At 45.3% G+C, this 15,586-nt stretch overlaps 1 protein-coding gene across 9 annotated transcripts in view; it reads left to right on the top strand.

Moving 5' to 3' along the window:
* CBFA2T2 (CBFA2/RUNX1 partner transcriptional co-repressor 2) overlaps positions 1-15,586 on the top strand; it is a 420,340-nt gene that overhangs the window by 375,760 nt on the left and 28,994 nt on the right. For all 9 annotated transcript variants that reach the window (XM_029611021.1, XM_029611022.1, XM_029611016.1 and 6 more), the window contains 2 exons: positions 2,328-2,417; positions 10,854-11,035. In XM_029611021.1, the coding sequence (XP_029466881.1) occupies positions 2,328-2,417; positions 10,854-11,035 (272 nt within the window). The remainder of the gene's footprint in view (positions 1-2,327; positions 2,418-10,853; positions 11,036-15,586) is intronic.

Below are 15,586 nucleotides of genomic sequence, written 5' to 3'. Positions count from 1 at the left end.
GCAGGGGAAGGGCCACTAGTGCACAGCCATGTTGCTCACTTTGCAATCGCTGCCGCTGCTTCTTGGCTGGCGTGGCTTAGACTCCCCACCAGTCCCCCCAGCCAAGTTGATTCAATGCCACTTACTTTTTGGCTGGAGAGGCTTGGGCTCCCCACCAGCTCCTCTGCTCAGTGCCACCGACCCCTTTTCTTTGGCTGACAGGGTTTGGGCTCCCCGCCAGCCATACTTCTTTTTTTTTTTTTTTTTCTTTTCTCTGCCTGCCCACTCCTCCGGTCCGAGCAGCCACCACTGCTCTGCAAAAAACCCACCACGAAGCGCTGCCAGTGCAGACTGGTAGTCGAAAAACGCTGATAGGCAGGGGATGAAGGAAATGAGGGAGTGGGATAATGCAGCAAGTCAGTGACATGAAATTGAAGTGGAGAGATTTTAACTGAAGAATGAAAGTCTTATGGGCGGAACAAGCAAAATCCCAAAAGAAACTTTAATTGCAGGTGAAAGGATGGAAGAGAGAGTGATGCTGGTGTGTGATAAGCTGACACACAGGCTGATACAGTACAGTGCGCTCCGGCGTTTGGACACGCGTTTTCAACGCGCTAGCTTTACCCCTTATTCAGTAAGGGGTAATAGCGCGTCGAAAACGCGCGTCCAACCCCTCCCGAAACTAATAGCGCCCGCAACATGCAAATGCATGTTGATGGCCCTATTTTATTCCCGCACGATTCAGTAAGTAAAATGTGCAGCCAAGCCGCACATTTTACTTTCAGAAATTAGCGCCTACCCAAAGGTAGGCGTTAATTTCTGCCGGCATCGGGAAAGTGCACAGAAAAGCAGTAAAAACTGCTTTTCTGTGCACCCTCCGACTTAATATCATGGTGATATTAAGTCGGAGGTCCCAAAAGTTAAAAATAATCAAAAATTTAAAAAAAAAAAATTTAAATCGGCCCACGGCTCGTGGGTGGAAAACCGGACGCTCAATTTTGCCGGCGTCCGGTTTCCGAACCCATGGCTGTCAACGGGTTTGAGAACCGACGTCGGCAAAATTGAGTGTCGGCTGTCAAACTCGCTGACACCTGCCGCTTCTGTCCAAAAAGAGGTGCTAGGGACACGCTAGTGTCCCTAGCGCCTCTTTTTACCGTGGACCCTAATTTGAATAATTTGTTTTTCTGAATCACGTGCACAGGAGAGTGGCCTGTGATTTTTACTGTATCGGCCTGACAGAGAGAAATACTAGCGAGGCAGTCCAGTGTATGCACTGTGATAACTGGATCAGAAGCAGAAACAGAGTCTCATTAGAAGGGTTGCTGGCATGGAATAGCAGTGAGTCCTGGAAAGTGTGTTGCATATATGTTTTTGTTCTGCCGTATTCCACGAAGTTCAGGGACTAGAATTTAGAGTTTTCAGACGCTAGCTCTGGGATCTGAGGGGTTGCTGTCTTATGCTTTGACCAGTGTTTCTCAACCTTTTGCATGAGAGGGACCAGCTAGCTACCATTCTTAAATTACATGGACCGGTTTCAGTGCTGCTGTGTGGGAGAGAAGTTCCCAGAAAATTAAAGGGTGGCTGGAGGGGAATGAGGGGGAGGGGCAGCAAGGATAAAATCCCCCCTCCCCCCCCCCCCCCCCCCGATGTTTAGTATCCTGGTTCAGTCCCACAGCAGGTCTGTGTCATTTTAAGAAGGTAACTAACCAGTGTAAGAAATTTGTTTTCTATGTAAACGTAATTCTTATTTTTGAAAAAAAGCCCTCAGCCTTTTTCCCTCTCCCAGCTAGCCAACAGTATTGTCCTCAGAAAAGAAAAGAAAGTCCATCCCCCTTTCCCTTCCAGTCAGCCACCAACTGCATCTGAATGCTAAGAAGCTGGTGTGAGACCTAGTCAGCATCTGCTCTGCTCTCAGACCCCACAAAAACCCCCATCTCTACCTGATGTCTGTAAAGGAGGTGGGGGCCTAAGAAGAGAGCTCACCTTGACTCACACTCATGCTCGCTCATTAACATTCAGCTGCAGCAGAGATGGGGACCTTAGGTTGCTTCCAACTAGGTGAAAAAAAAAGATCCGCAGGGCATAGCATGGGTGGAGAGTTAGGAAAGGTCGCTGCAGGCTGTGTGCAGCTGTAGGGCAGTTCTTGCTTCCTCCTCCTTGTCTTGCAATTACCACCACTCCACAGATCAGAAATGTTGCAGGGGATCAGTATTTGAGAAACCCTGGCTTAGACATGGGTAAATGGGCAAACGCTAAATCTTTTTAATGTAAACAAACACAGTGGACTCAGATTTTGAGGTTTGTATTCTGATGGAGCTGTACAACTTCATTTCACATTTATTTTACAGAATTCGACTGTGACCATTGAAGAATTTCACTGTAAGCTGCAAGAGGCCACAAACTTTCCTCTGCGTCCATTCGTCATCCCATTCCTGAAGGTAGGCGAGAATTCCACAGCTGTGTGCTTATCCTAGGAATGTAAGAGCATCTGCTGGGGCAGAGGTTGTGTGAGAGCAGGACCCGAGAATGAATGAAAATATATTATGAAACCTAGCCGCTCAAATGTCTTGCCTTCTCCATCAACAAGCAGGAGTGAATTAGCCATGATACTTGGTTGACATCATCTGATGGCACCAAACAAACCTATCTCTCTGAGCTCATTAGAATTTTTACTCTACTGAGCATGTGTGGGAGTTCAAGTGTGCTCTGCCTCATGAGCACATTTGAACTCCCACACATGCTTGTCCAAGTTTCTGCACGGACATGTACCCTCTCTCTCTTTTCTACCTTTTGGCATTGGTTTCTCTTGCTATTGTTTTTGATCACTGCTCAGGCAGCCTTCAATCAGCACTCTGTGCTACTAAAAAAAAAAAAAAGTGTATGCATGATGAATATTTTTGTTTTGTTTCCTTTAGGATCCAAGAAGACCATGGTCAGTGACTAAGGGCTCTTTTCCCAGAGTGGGGCTTCCTTGATCCCTTCCATGCTGAGTCAAACAGGAACTCCTCAAGCAGGGCTCCCCCTCCCTACGGTATCAGATTCTGGGTCTGTTATAGCTTCATGATTAAGCAGTGTACAAAAGTGCCCGGCCTTTTTGGGGCTTGTGGCATCAAAGAGTTCTTGCACCTTCGATACAGGCATTGCATAGATATTTAATCTTCAATTTGGATCCGTTTCACTCAAACCAGACCATCTCAAGTTGGAGACTATGGCAAGGGGTTCTATTCCCACTATTTTCCTTATCTCCAAGAACTATGGGGTATTGGAACTTATCCTGGATTTGCAAAGGCTGAACAAAAGCCTATTTAGAGGAAATTCAAAACTCTCCATACAATCCTGTCCTTCATCCATGAGGGAGGCTGGATATGCGCCCTGGTTCTGAAAGAGGTGTATGCTCGCATACCCATTCAATTACCTCATGAGAAATACCTTGGATTCCTGGTGGATTCTTTTCACTTCTAATTCAAGATTCTCTCTTTGGGGCTCTCAGCAGCCCCAAGAGTCTTTAGAAAATGCCTAGCAATTAGAATTTTATATTCTGCTTTTCGGCACTTCAAAGTGTACATCAAAGCGGATCACATTCAGGTACTATAGGTATTTCCCTATCCCCACGGGCTTACAGTCTGATTTTGTACCTGAGGCAACAGAGGGTAAAGTGACTTGCGCAATGTCACAAGGAGCAACAGTGGGATTTGAACCCTGGTTTCCCTGGGTAATAGCCCACTGCTCTAACCAATAGGCTATTCCTCCATTCCAGTATCGTGGAGCTTCTCGGAGAATCAAGTTTATCAGGGCATGGATAGCCTCATCAGTAGAGAAAGTATTCCATCCATCAGATTGGGTGTTTGGTCCTTGAGCACTGGTTCAGAACTTTCTGGAGTTGGGCAAAGTACCAGGTTGAGCAATCCTTGTTGTCCTCTGAAACATGGCGGCAGCAATGTATGTGGTCCCCAAGACACAGCTCAATATGAAAGTTCTCCATTGAGAGAGCTCAGATATGTATCTAGCATTATCAATCTTCATTACACATTTGCAAGGAAACTGTACAGTTATCTGAACACCCAACTGTTATGCACGAGGACATGAAGCCAGGGATTTTTTACAGCATTGCTGTGTTGCTCTAGAAATATCCGGATAGATCCAGACCTTTTGGCCCAGATACAAGGATTCTCTATTTAGTAGGAATATTCTAAGGACATTATCCCGATCAGAAGAAAAACAAAGTTGACCAAGAGAGTTCCCCTGTTTTCAATCTGAGCTTCAGCAGATGTTTCTAGAAAGTCAGAAAGATTTACAGATGGTGGAGGATTTGCAGATGATGGAACAAAAGGAGCAGAGGCAAGGGGTTCGCCGTCTTGCTTATTATTTAAAAGAAAATAAATCTTTGAGATAGGTGGTATCATATCCAATGAAAGATATAATATCTCTTGCAAGTAATTTCTAAATTGTTCCCTAGGAGAAATGAATTTACATTTTGGAAAGTTTCACACTCAGGTTTAAATACCTGGTTGAATTTTCCAGATTTTCCACTCTTTTAGAAATAGCAAATTCCCCCTGGATTAGATCACTCTGAGAAGATTGAATTTGGGACAGTTTAGAGTCCAGTTCTTCTAACTTAGATGTATGTGTTATAACCATGAGGTTTAAGGAATTAAATTGATTTTGAGAATCCTTCAAAGCTGTTGTGAGAGATACAATAGAGCTTTCTAGCATTGATATGGCATTCCAAAGAGAGTCCAAAATCACGACAGAGGGTTTAGAGGAAAAAGTTACCAATGAGGTTTGTTTGAGGATTTCCATTGTGGCACTGGGAAGCTTCCAAAATCTCTCTCCCTTCTAGGGTGGGCATCATTGCGGGAGAGCCAATATGCTCCACCTCTGGGCTTGGTGGTGTTCCTACCATCAGTGGTGTAGATGTCTGCACACCATCGCTGGAGGCACAGAACGCTAAATTAACTGGGAGACCCGCCTCAATGGCGGCCGCTACTGCAGATGCCTTCCGTCCCGGCGGCACACCCGGTCTCTCAGCTGCGTCGTGTAGGTGGAGAGGGAGTCGCCGGAGCTCCAGGGCTAAGTGATATTTCATCAAATAGCGTAGGAGTTTGCTCTACTCCAACGCTTACAGTGGATCCAACATCCGGAGCTAAAGAATCTGTAGTGGAGCAAAAGCCCTCTATACTCGTCTGTATCAAGGTTGGTTGGAGGGGAGCCGAGGCTGCCACCCACAACCGGCCTTTCCTCTTGTTATGCGGCTTAATCAAAAAAGAAATTAGCAAGAAGACGAGGTATCTCCGGAGCTTAAGCCAGCGCGCCCACCCCTCACAGCACCATCTTGATTCTCTGCCTTTCCCCCTCTTCTGTTGCTGTTTGGTATGGTACATGATGTACTTAAAGACCAGGCATTTCTTATACTTATTACTCCAGCTTGGCCCAGACAATTGTTCTCTTGCCTTGTCAAGTTGTCAGTCTGACCATCAATACCCCCTGGGATCTGATCTGGCTCTAACTCAAGACGGGTTGTCTGTCATCTGATCCTTCCCTCCCTCAGCTTGATGGCATGGCTGTTGAGCACTTCACAGTGTTTCCATTGTCATTGTTGAGGAGGTTAAGTATATTGTGTTTTCATTCATGAAGCCATCTATTAGAAGAATGTACAACTTTAAATGGAAATGTTTTTCTTATTTTTGTGTCCATTAGGCTCCCTGAAACCATTTGTCTGTACTCCAGAAATCTGTGTCAGTACTTGTTCTCCCTCTCCTCCTCGGGTCTCAGTATATCATCAGTCAAGATGCATCTTAGTGCCATTGTTGCTTATTGCCCTCAGATGAATGGAAATCCAATCTCCATTCATCCTCAGGTATCAAAATTCATGAAAGGCTTGTGACATACGAAGCCTCTCAACATAGTCTTAGCAGAAGTGATTAAACCTCCCTATGAGCCATTGGAATAGGCTACCTTGAAGTTTCTCATATGAAAAGTGGTATTCCTAGTCTCCTTCGTTTCAGCTAGAATCCTAAGTGAGCTATGAGCATTGGTTTCTTACTTTCCATTCTTAATTTTCCACAATAGGGTAGTGCTCTGCATTTATCCTAAGTTTCTTCCTAAAGTGGTTTCTGTGTTGCATGTGATTCAAGCCATTGTTCTGCCCAGGTTCTTTCAAAGATGATATGTGCATAAAGGGCAGAAAGCCCTGCGTTCGCTGGTTTGAGAAAGGAGCCTTAGCCTATTATCTGAAGAGAACTCAACCACATTGTGCTCCACAGCTTTTCATCTTCTACAATCCCAACAGATTAGACATGGCTTTTGCCAGACACACATTGTCTAACTGGCTGCATGCTGTGGCAGACTTTCAGATCACAGACTCTGTCAAGGCTCATCAAGTAATAGACATGGCTATTAGGGATGTGCATTTGTTTGATTTGTTTCAGCAGTGGGCACAGCGTGTTTGTACGTGCACACCATTTATTTCTGCGTGCCCACTATCCGCTCATCAGATATTCGCATACCGCCAAAACAAATGGAGCAACAAATGCACATACCTAATGGCTACCTGAGTGACTCACCTAAGAGCTGTCTGTATCAAAGGCATTTGCAAAGCTACAGCTTGGTCATCAGTTCATGCTTTCACATCCCACTACTCTCTGGACAATCTCTCCAGAAATGGCACTAACTTTGGGCAAGCAGTTTTGGGGAGCCTGTTCACCCAGTAATCCACGCTCCACAGGGGGTCCGGGTTGCATATTCAGTAAGTCCTCCACCATGCCTCCTTCAGTTTGGGACTCCCCACGTAGTATGGCTAATTCAGCCCTGTTTGTCGATGAAGAAAGCAAGTTTGCTTCCCATAGACTTGGTTCTCTGTAGACAGCAGAATGAATTAGCCATGCTTAATACCCACTTAACCCTCTGGAGAGTCAACTGCCTCACTAAAGATGAGCTCTACAATCCACTGAAGGGCTCATGAGACAGTGCATGGGCAAAAACTCTTGTACATACTCAGTAGAGTAAAATCTCTAATGAGCCTGGAGAGCTGGGTTCATTTGAGAATGTCGGATGATGTTATCCTTGTGTCATGACTAATTCATCCTGCTGTCTGTGCTGTTCATGGAAAGCAAACTAGCTTTATTCAGCATTGTTTTACTTTCAGAAACATAAGTTATGCGGTGAAAAAATCTGCAGTATCCCTTCTATGTTCATTAATGCTCTCCCAACAGATATTCACTAATGGAGTAACCCCTCGTATGTCCATACACATGGTATGGCCATTGGAAGCAAAGATTGTTATACTCCGGGAAAACTGTACTATATCTGTTATAATATTATAGGAAGCCTTTGTCTGTCGTGTATGTGTTCTGAGTGTCTAGATCAGCCTCTGTTCTTGCTGCATTCAGTGTAGTGTCCTGTGTAGTCTGCCTGTTGTGAAGTGTGACCTGTATATATGACTGACTGAGGGACATGCCTTGCTTATCGATCCACTCTTTGTGGGCGTGTCAGACATTCTAGTGGGATGCCTGATTGGATTCTTTCTTGGGTAGTGGTCTTTAAAATCTATTGATTTGGTTTTTAATATGTTGGATATAATTAAAATAGATTTCAAAGGTTGTAATTATTTGAAGTATATGTAGTACAATTAGCGACTTATTCTTGTTCAATGATTTTAACTATATGTTTGTTGCAAAATGGTCTAGTTGCTGCTGTGTCAACAACCCACCCCCTCCCAACCCACCCCCTCAAAATAAACTAATAACACTACTTCCTATTGTGAAGTGCACTATGTAATCCATTTTTTTGTCTGAATTGCTTCAGCATTAAGTGCTATATTTAAGATCCGAGGTAATTCAAATGTTTTATAATAACAATAACAATAATCATCTCCCTGACTTCTCATGTATTCTAACACTCATTTAAAAGTTGAATAGGAAATGGAATTAAGTGCAGAGAGGAGGGGAAAGTAGGCAGGTGAAAATGCATGTAGAATGTGCAAGGCCTGTATTTTTATTCTTTTACATCCCGTGTTTCTTTTACATTTGTTTAGTTTTAAGTATGCAGCTCCATACACTTTTAAAAATAACAATTCATCTATTAGCCAAAAAAAAAAAAAATTGGTTGGCAGAGATGATGGCTTTTTAAGCTTTGCAGCAGAGCTTGTACCAATTTATCCGCACGCTGGGACAGGTGCTTGATCTTAGATAGACTCCGTGTTATAGGTAAAAGGCTCTTCTCTCACTCCCACCTATGTCTCCTTTTAAGGGAGGTCACATCCCTCAACCCTCAATCAAAGTACTTTTGTTAAAAGTAAAAATTGCACCTCCTTGTTGATTTTAAGTAGCAAAAGCAATAACTGTTCTCAGCCAGCTAAATTACTCACTCCAGACCTCCCCCTGTTTGCAGGACCTAGGTCCTTCAATACTGTACACAGGCCAGCAATCAAGGAATGCTAAGTGTCTTAAGTGTTTCTCTGCAGCTGAGCCTTTATTTCCTTAGTGGGGTTGGCCAACCCATCAAGGGCAATCAGTACAACAACAGCACTTTTCATTTCTTTTCTCCAACATTGCATTTTGCGTGGATTTTGAAATGCATAAGAATAGTGTTTGGTTTGTGCGAAACCTCTTTTGACTGACTTGGTACAGTATTCTGATGAGCCTTGGAAACGTCTGGGATAAGGGGTCCTTACTTTCTGATTGGATGAACAGGGACTGGTTCAGATTCCAAATTTCAGGTGATTCACCATTCTCTAATTTTTCTATGGATTTCCAAGTTGGCTGGAACCAGACTTTTTTTTTTTTTTTTGAAGGGGGGGGACGGGACTGCTTCATATTTGTCAGGCTGTTTGAAGATATGTGTTTTTGTTTTGTTTTAAATTACTTGTGCTTGGTAGACGATGACTCTCTTGGAATTGCAGCCCAAGCCAGAACGTGCTCCAAATTTGGGCTATGTTGCCATGGGGCCTGCCTTCTTGGTCAGTTTTGATGCCTGATCTCCCTTTCATCCAGCCCCAGCCATTTCATTAAACAGTCCTCCGGTCATAAGGTGCAGACCAAAATATGGTGCCAAGTACGCTCCTGCATCAGCTGGGGAGGTGTTTCTGAAGGAGGACTTGGGAATCCTCTTCCCCTGCATCTTTTGGGGCTGGGAACACTTCCTCCACAGCGTGTGTACACCTTGCTGGGTTTGGAAATGAAATCTGGGCCTCTTGGATGGCGGTATGTAGCAGTGCCTCTGAGTCCTCAGACTGGCCCTAGTTCAGGTGGTACATTTACTCTGCAGCTTGCTTCTGCTCCATTGTAAAACAGATCAATAGGACCATTTTCAAACTGTCCACTTTGGAACAAAGTCTGCAGGTGCTTTTTTTTTTAACCTAGGAACTTTGCACCAACTTCCAGAAAAAAAAAAGTACGCGTGTACTTCAGTGTTGAAATTTGCCGCAGTTACAAAGTTTCTCCTGCTTTCAGTGTGAGTAGATGGGGTTTTTTTTTAAACAGATAAAAAAAATTTGCACATAGACTAGAAAATTCTGAAAACTCATGTTTTCAGATCTCACAGAAAAATGCCCCCAGAAATACCTCAGATAAATGCAAGTAAAAGTACACGCGTTGTGGAACACCATGCCGTCTCCTGGCCGTACTGAAGGAGCCAATTTACTTGCACAAATTGATATTTATTCACATAAATGGTTTGGGAAAAGTGCCCCTCCCCTCCCCCATATAAAATCTCTTTAGCTTCACTTGAATTGGAAAGGTCAGATTCCATGTTGGGAGGTTCATAATAGCAACAACACCCTCCTTATTGGTGGTTCTCACTCGAAAGCTGTTTCTGCAGAATGCAGAGAGCTGTGGATGTCATCTGATAGGATCGTCTGAGTCTAACCAGCTCTGCTTTGGAAAGGATCATCTGAAATCTTACTTGTACTGTGTGTGCTGTGCAATGTTAAGTCGGTGATCTGTGAGCAGAAAACCAACTGAATGCTGCAGTTAGTCTGTCTTCTTTGTGTAAGTGACTTTTTTCTGGATGCCGCCTTTAATGCTTTCCTAGTGGGTGACTGGCAGCGTTTGCATACCTTCTCATGGGGACCAAAACTGAAGTGAGGCATTTCTTTCACACCAGGGGAATATAGGAGAATACTCTTGAATGTTAGTGAGGTATTGTAAAAATTATTTTTTTTTAAATTGTTCTCATGCACTTTCTTCTGATATAAAAATCACAAGGAAAAATACTGATGTAATTTTTTGCTTTCAGAAGTTGAGTAAGGCCACTATTCTAATAAAAAACAGAGCCTTGTTACAAGAGAGAACACATAAACAAATATTTTCTTTTCCCATTTTGTAATTTTTTTTTGGGGGGGGGAGGGGGGGATCTGTATGCTTATTTATGGTATTCTGGTTTTGTGGTGTACAGAAATAACCAGTTATTGCTTCCGTTGTAGGAGATCCCAGTATGCCTTGTGTCCCTGCAGAAACAATGGTACCCTTATAGTCTGGTTTCTTTAGACGCAAGTGTGGGGACTGACAAACTATAGCTGGGAGCAGTGAGCAGTGAATGAAGTATCCATATGAATGTCTGCTTTTTGCAAATACTCCATTTGCTTTCCCAGTTCTTACTGTTGTAGGTATATAATAGGCCTCTGAGCACAATGGCATTCGAAGGCTCACATGAGGTATGCCAGGAACTTCAACAAACGGATCCCATTGGCTATTACTGTAGACTGAAGTGTGTAAATAACATTACAGCTAAAAAAAATAAAAACCAGGAAGAAATTCTACCAGGGTATCACACCAGTAAAGCGATTTTTAAATGCTGCTTATGGAGGTTCTAAAAATAAGAAAAAAATGTGCTGAGAATTGTAGGTATTGGGGTTGCAGTAACATGTTGTGTTTCAGGCCAACCTGCCGTTGCTGCAGAGAGAACTGCTCCACTGTGCTCGAGCTGCCAAGCAAACCCCATCACAGTATCTGGCACAACATGAACACCTGCTGCTGAATGCCACCACTGCTTCGCCAGCAGACTCCTCTGAGCTGTTGATGGAGGTGAACGGCAACGGAAAGCGGCACAGTCCCGACAGGTAAATGATGAACCTGAAATGATCAGATAACCTGACCCAGGAGGAGAGGGTGTGGGTGTTGAGTTTGTGTAGTCTAGAGACAGGAACACTGAGGGGCAATTCTTCTTTCTGGCCTGGCAGTTATCTCATGTCCCTCTGGGCTTCCAACTGAATTGGAACTAGCTTCCCTTTTAGGCTGCAGCACCATGAATCTTCATTCACAGCCAGCCAGGGATTTATTCCTAATTTTATATCCCCCCCCCCCCCCCCCCAAAGTCACTCAGCCCAGTCCAGCCCATGCTTCTCAGCCAGAGACCACAGACACTGGCTTCCTCTGGATCATGGTAATGGGAGTCCTGAATCTAGCCACTAGACTAGATGATGATGATGAAATTGTTTTCTCCCACTTTCTTCGCAGCATCTCTAGTCCCAGGTAGCTTGGGAAGCAAAGGTCCTGGCCCAGGGAACCCAGGTCCCTTCACATGGCAGCACTGTCAGTGGGCCACTAGGCCAGTCCCAAAGTGTAATTACTTAACTCTCTTCAAATGCAAAGATTTGTGTACTAATTGGTGATCAGTTGTGCCTTTCTATTGAGGAGACGACAAGCAATGATGGGCTTAAATTGCAGCAGGGGAGACTGGTTAAAAGATCTTCCTAAGAGGCCGATGCAATACAGTGCACTCAGCCGAGCACACTGTTTAACCCGTGGTTGGATGCACGTCCACAACCCCATTATTCTGTAAGGGGATTAGCGCATCCAAAACATGTCCAAACCCCCCCCCCCCCCGCACGAAACTAATAACACTCATCACAAGTAATGCATGTCGATGAGGTTATTAGCTATTCTCCCCAATTTCAGAAAAATAAGTGCACCCAACATGCACATTTTTACCCTCAGAAATTAACACCTGCCCAGCAGCCCAAATACTGCTTTTCTGTATTTCCTCCAACTTAATATCGTGGCAATATTAAGTTGAAGAAACAAAAAGGGCAAGAATGTGTAAAAAAAAAAAAAGTTTTTAAAGTGTGCTAGCGGTCAGATTAGGAAAAGGGATGCTCATTTAAATATCTGATTGCATGCCCAGGAGAGGTGGCTGGGCGCGCGTTAGGAAAGCGGGTGCTCAACACCGAGCACTTGTTTTCCACATGGATTTATTGGATCAGCCTTTTTATGTTTAGCTGCAAGGGTAGTCAAGCCCTGAAACAAGTTGCCTGGGTAGAATACTTTGTCACCAGGGGATTTTTAACTGTGGTGTCCTTACAAATGCATCCTTTCTTCCTTATGTCAGATAACCTTTGATTCAACATTACACGGACTCACTTCTTAACTTCCAAACCATTTATTAGAGCAGTGAATAAACATAACACTTACTGCGATAAATTGGTATGAAGAGTAACTGCACAGATTCTCTGGAATTCTCATAACTGAGATGAGTTTTCTCTGGAGTACTTTAGTTGAATTTATACTGTAACTAGTAAAATCAACTATTTCCTCTGGGTTAATGAACGCAGAAAACAAGGTGCGCTGCTAGCTTAGCTGAGAGCCTTTTTCAAACTGCAGAAATCCCTACTGAGGAACATCTGTCCCAGGATGCTTAGGATCTAAGGGACCAATTGGGAAGGGAGAAGCACTCCTGAGCAGGGCAATACAAAACAGAAAGTGCACACTCAGGAGGTACAAATCAATCACAGTGCAACTAATGACCTATCAGAATTTCTCTGCTGGGTGCATGTAACCTTTGCTACGTTAAATAATACAACTACAGGACACAGGGTGGCAGTACAGTAAGAGAAAACAAGAAACTAAATGCAGAACATAAAGAGGTTAGACACAATCTCTCTGAGAGCACTGATTCAGTGGACCTGGTCTGGGGTCAAAGGATGGACTAGAAGACCTGAGAATCCCTTTCTTTCTGTGATTGTGGGCATACTTGGTCTGATGTGCTTCCTTATTGGACATGTCTGGTAGTCCTGGGCTCTTGGTACAAGTGGCAATGTTTTTCCTGAGGATTCACAATGGTTCAGTGTACAGTACTTCAAGCTTGCCAATGGTGAGGTGGGAGAAGGAATAAAAATGGGAGAAATTGGGCCTTTTGAGTTTCACAGGACTGAGTCTTTGTGGGGATTTTTAACTTTTATTTCTTTGGCCCCTGCTAGTTCATAGACCTGAAAGCGCACTTCAGGTGTGAAGAGCAAGTGGTTATAAACATTCCGTGTCATGTTAGATGGATTGTTTTGGGATTATTTGTAGTTCCAGGGTACAGTAACCACTAGAAATGCTTGCCGTGTGGGTAGCGGTCCCCGGCATGATCCTCAGGTCGGCTGGGGTTGCTGCGGAGGCAGTATTCACAACCCTCCTGAGGGGGAAGGGAATCATGGCCACTGATTAAGAGTAAACCTAGTGGCCGGATTCAGGGCCCCTGATTGCAGGTTCTGGAAGGAGCCCTGGTGCATGGCCCACGACAGTGACTACAATGACCAGACTTGGATATGTTGGAGGAAGAGGGGGTAGTAAGGAGATAAAATAGGGCAACATTTCCCAAGTAGGTGTGAACGAAGGCTTATGGTGTCAAATCCCAGCCCTGGTTCCAATTGAGCTGGAAGTACAAAAAAGTAGGAAGAAATTGCTGGTTCCCTATACGAACCCAGACCAGTCCAGACCATGGGTTAAGCCTCCTGTCCAGCAGATGGAGACAGACCAAAATTGAAAGGATATCCTATATCAGGACAGAGCCTACCCTGCAGCCCTTCAGTATTTGTCTGTCTCCAGCAGATGCGACAGCTCATCCTGTGGTTCCCTGTTTCTTTTGTTTAGTCCCAGATTGGGGCTCCCTTTCTTCTCTAAATTTCTTGGATCAAGCAAGTATTTTGTTGTCTTTCAAGTTCTATTTAAAAAAAAAAAAAAAAAAAAAAGTATATTGTTAAACTTACAGTTGGATTCTGTTGATCTCCTTACAGGAGACAGTTTTCTGTCTCTTCGCTCTTGGGGGGAGCCTAGGGGGGCTTTGCCCCTTGTTTAAAAAAAAAAGCCTAGGCTCCCTATCCCCGGTGTTCCTCTGCTGTGGGGTGATACTGGTGGTGCCAGTCACTCCCCTTCTACAGCCCTCTCTCTCTCTCTTCCTTGCCAGGACGTTTATTCCCCCGGTGCTGCCATCAGGGATGTCTTTCCCCTGCACTACTTGATTAAAAAAAAAAAGAAAAAAAATAGATAAAGTTTTGGCAGCCTTTTGTTGAGAGACAGGAGCGTGCAGGGTTCATTCTCCTGCCTCTGCTCCCTCAGCCCGGCAGCCCAGTTGATTTTTATTGCTGCTCCTCCCCTGTATCGGGGCCATGCCGCGCTCTCCTCTTTGTCTTGCCTGTGGGGAATCTTCGCTCAGACTCTCCCGCGAAGGGCTGTGCTCCAAATGTCTGCCGGGGGGGAGGGTCCCTCCGTGGTAGCGATCACTTCAGTGCCCCGGACAAAGCCTAGCAAGCGCGTGGCCGCACCGTTCCCAGGTCGGCAAACCGCGGGAATGGTGGCCATTTTGGGTTTTTCTGCTGCTTCTACTTCGGGGCAGCAGGACTCACAGAACCCAGATTTTTTGGAATCTCCCCCTGATTTGAGCCCCATGCAGTCTCTGGATGCAGGTCCTGGTCCCCGCCCCCCCCCCCCCCCCCCTGGAGGTTCTAGGCCTCGTTTTTCTTCAGAATTTATGCATTAAAAATGCACAAATCCTATCTAGCCAGTTTACAAGAGGAGTCAGATCCCCCCCCTGGTCCCCCTCTCCCAAAGATTCCTCAGATTGCTGTTCTGTCCACTCCCGTGGTGCCGGATGCACAGGGGTCCGTTTCGGGTGCGGGTGGTCCCGGGGGCCCCGCTCCCTTGATTATCCTGGACCAAGATCAAGACCCGGATTTTGTTGAAATTCCCCCCCCCCCCCCCCCCAATCTGGAGGGGGATGACCCCCGTGTTCAGTCTATTCTGGAGGGAGGAACTGGAGCCACCTTATCCCATTTATCGCTCAGGAGCTGGGGATCGAGTGCCCTGCAGTAGATGAGTTCTCGGCTGCGATGCCGGCTTGCATGGACCCGGTCCTGGCGGGACTCAGGGCTCTTCCGTGCACCTTCCCCTTCCATCCAATGTACCGGCTGATGCTCCGGGAGTGGGAGGCTCCCGATTCGGGGCTCCGCATCAGGAGGGCTATGTAGAAGCTCTATCCTCTCCTGGAGGAGTGTTTAGACATGCTGAAAATTCCCAAGGTGGATTCTTCTGTGTCTGCGGTCATTAAGCACACTACCATCCCGGTGGTGGCTGCTACGGCCCTGAGGGATGCTCAAGACTGCAAGCTAGAATTTCATCTCAAGCGCATCTTCGAAGTCTTGGCCTTGGGTGTTCGGGCGTCGACCTGCAGCAGTCTCATGCAGCGGGCAAGCCTTAGGTGGGTTCAGCAATTGCTCAGCACTCAGGACCTCCCGTCTGCAGAGGCAGAACAGGCTGAAAGGTTGGAGGGAGCTATAGCATATGGGGCAGATGCCCTTTACGACTTGTTCCGGGTCCAAGCAAAAGCGATGGCTTCAGCGGTCTCGGCCAGA

Source organism: Rhinatrema bivittatum, chromosome 8, assembly GCF_901001135.1.
Source record: "Rhinatrema bivittatum chromosome 8, aRhiBiv1.1, whole genome shotgun sequence".
In the NCBI taxonomy this organism is placed as follows: Eukaryota; Metazoa; Chordata; class Amphibia; order Gymnophiona; family Rhinatrematidae; genus Rhinatrema; species Rhinatrema bivittatum.
Note: the sequence above shows the minus strand (reverse complement) of the source record. Positions and strands in the feature narration are given on the sequence as shown.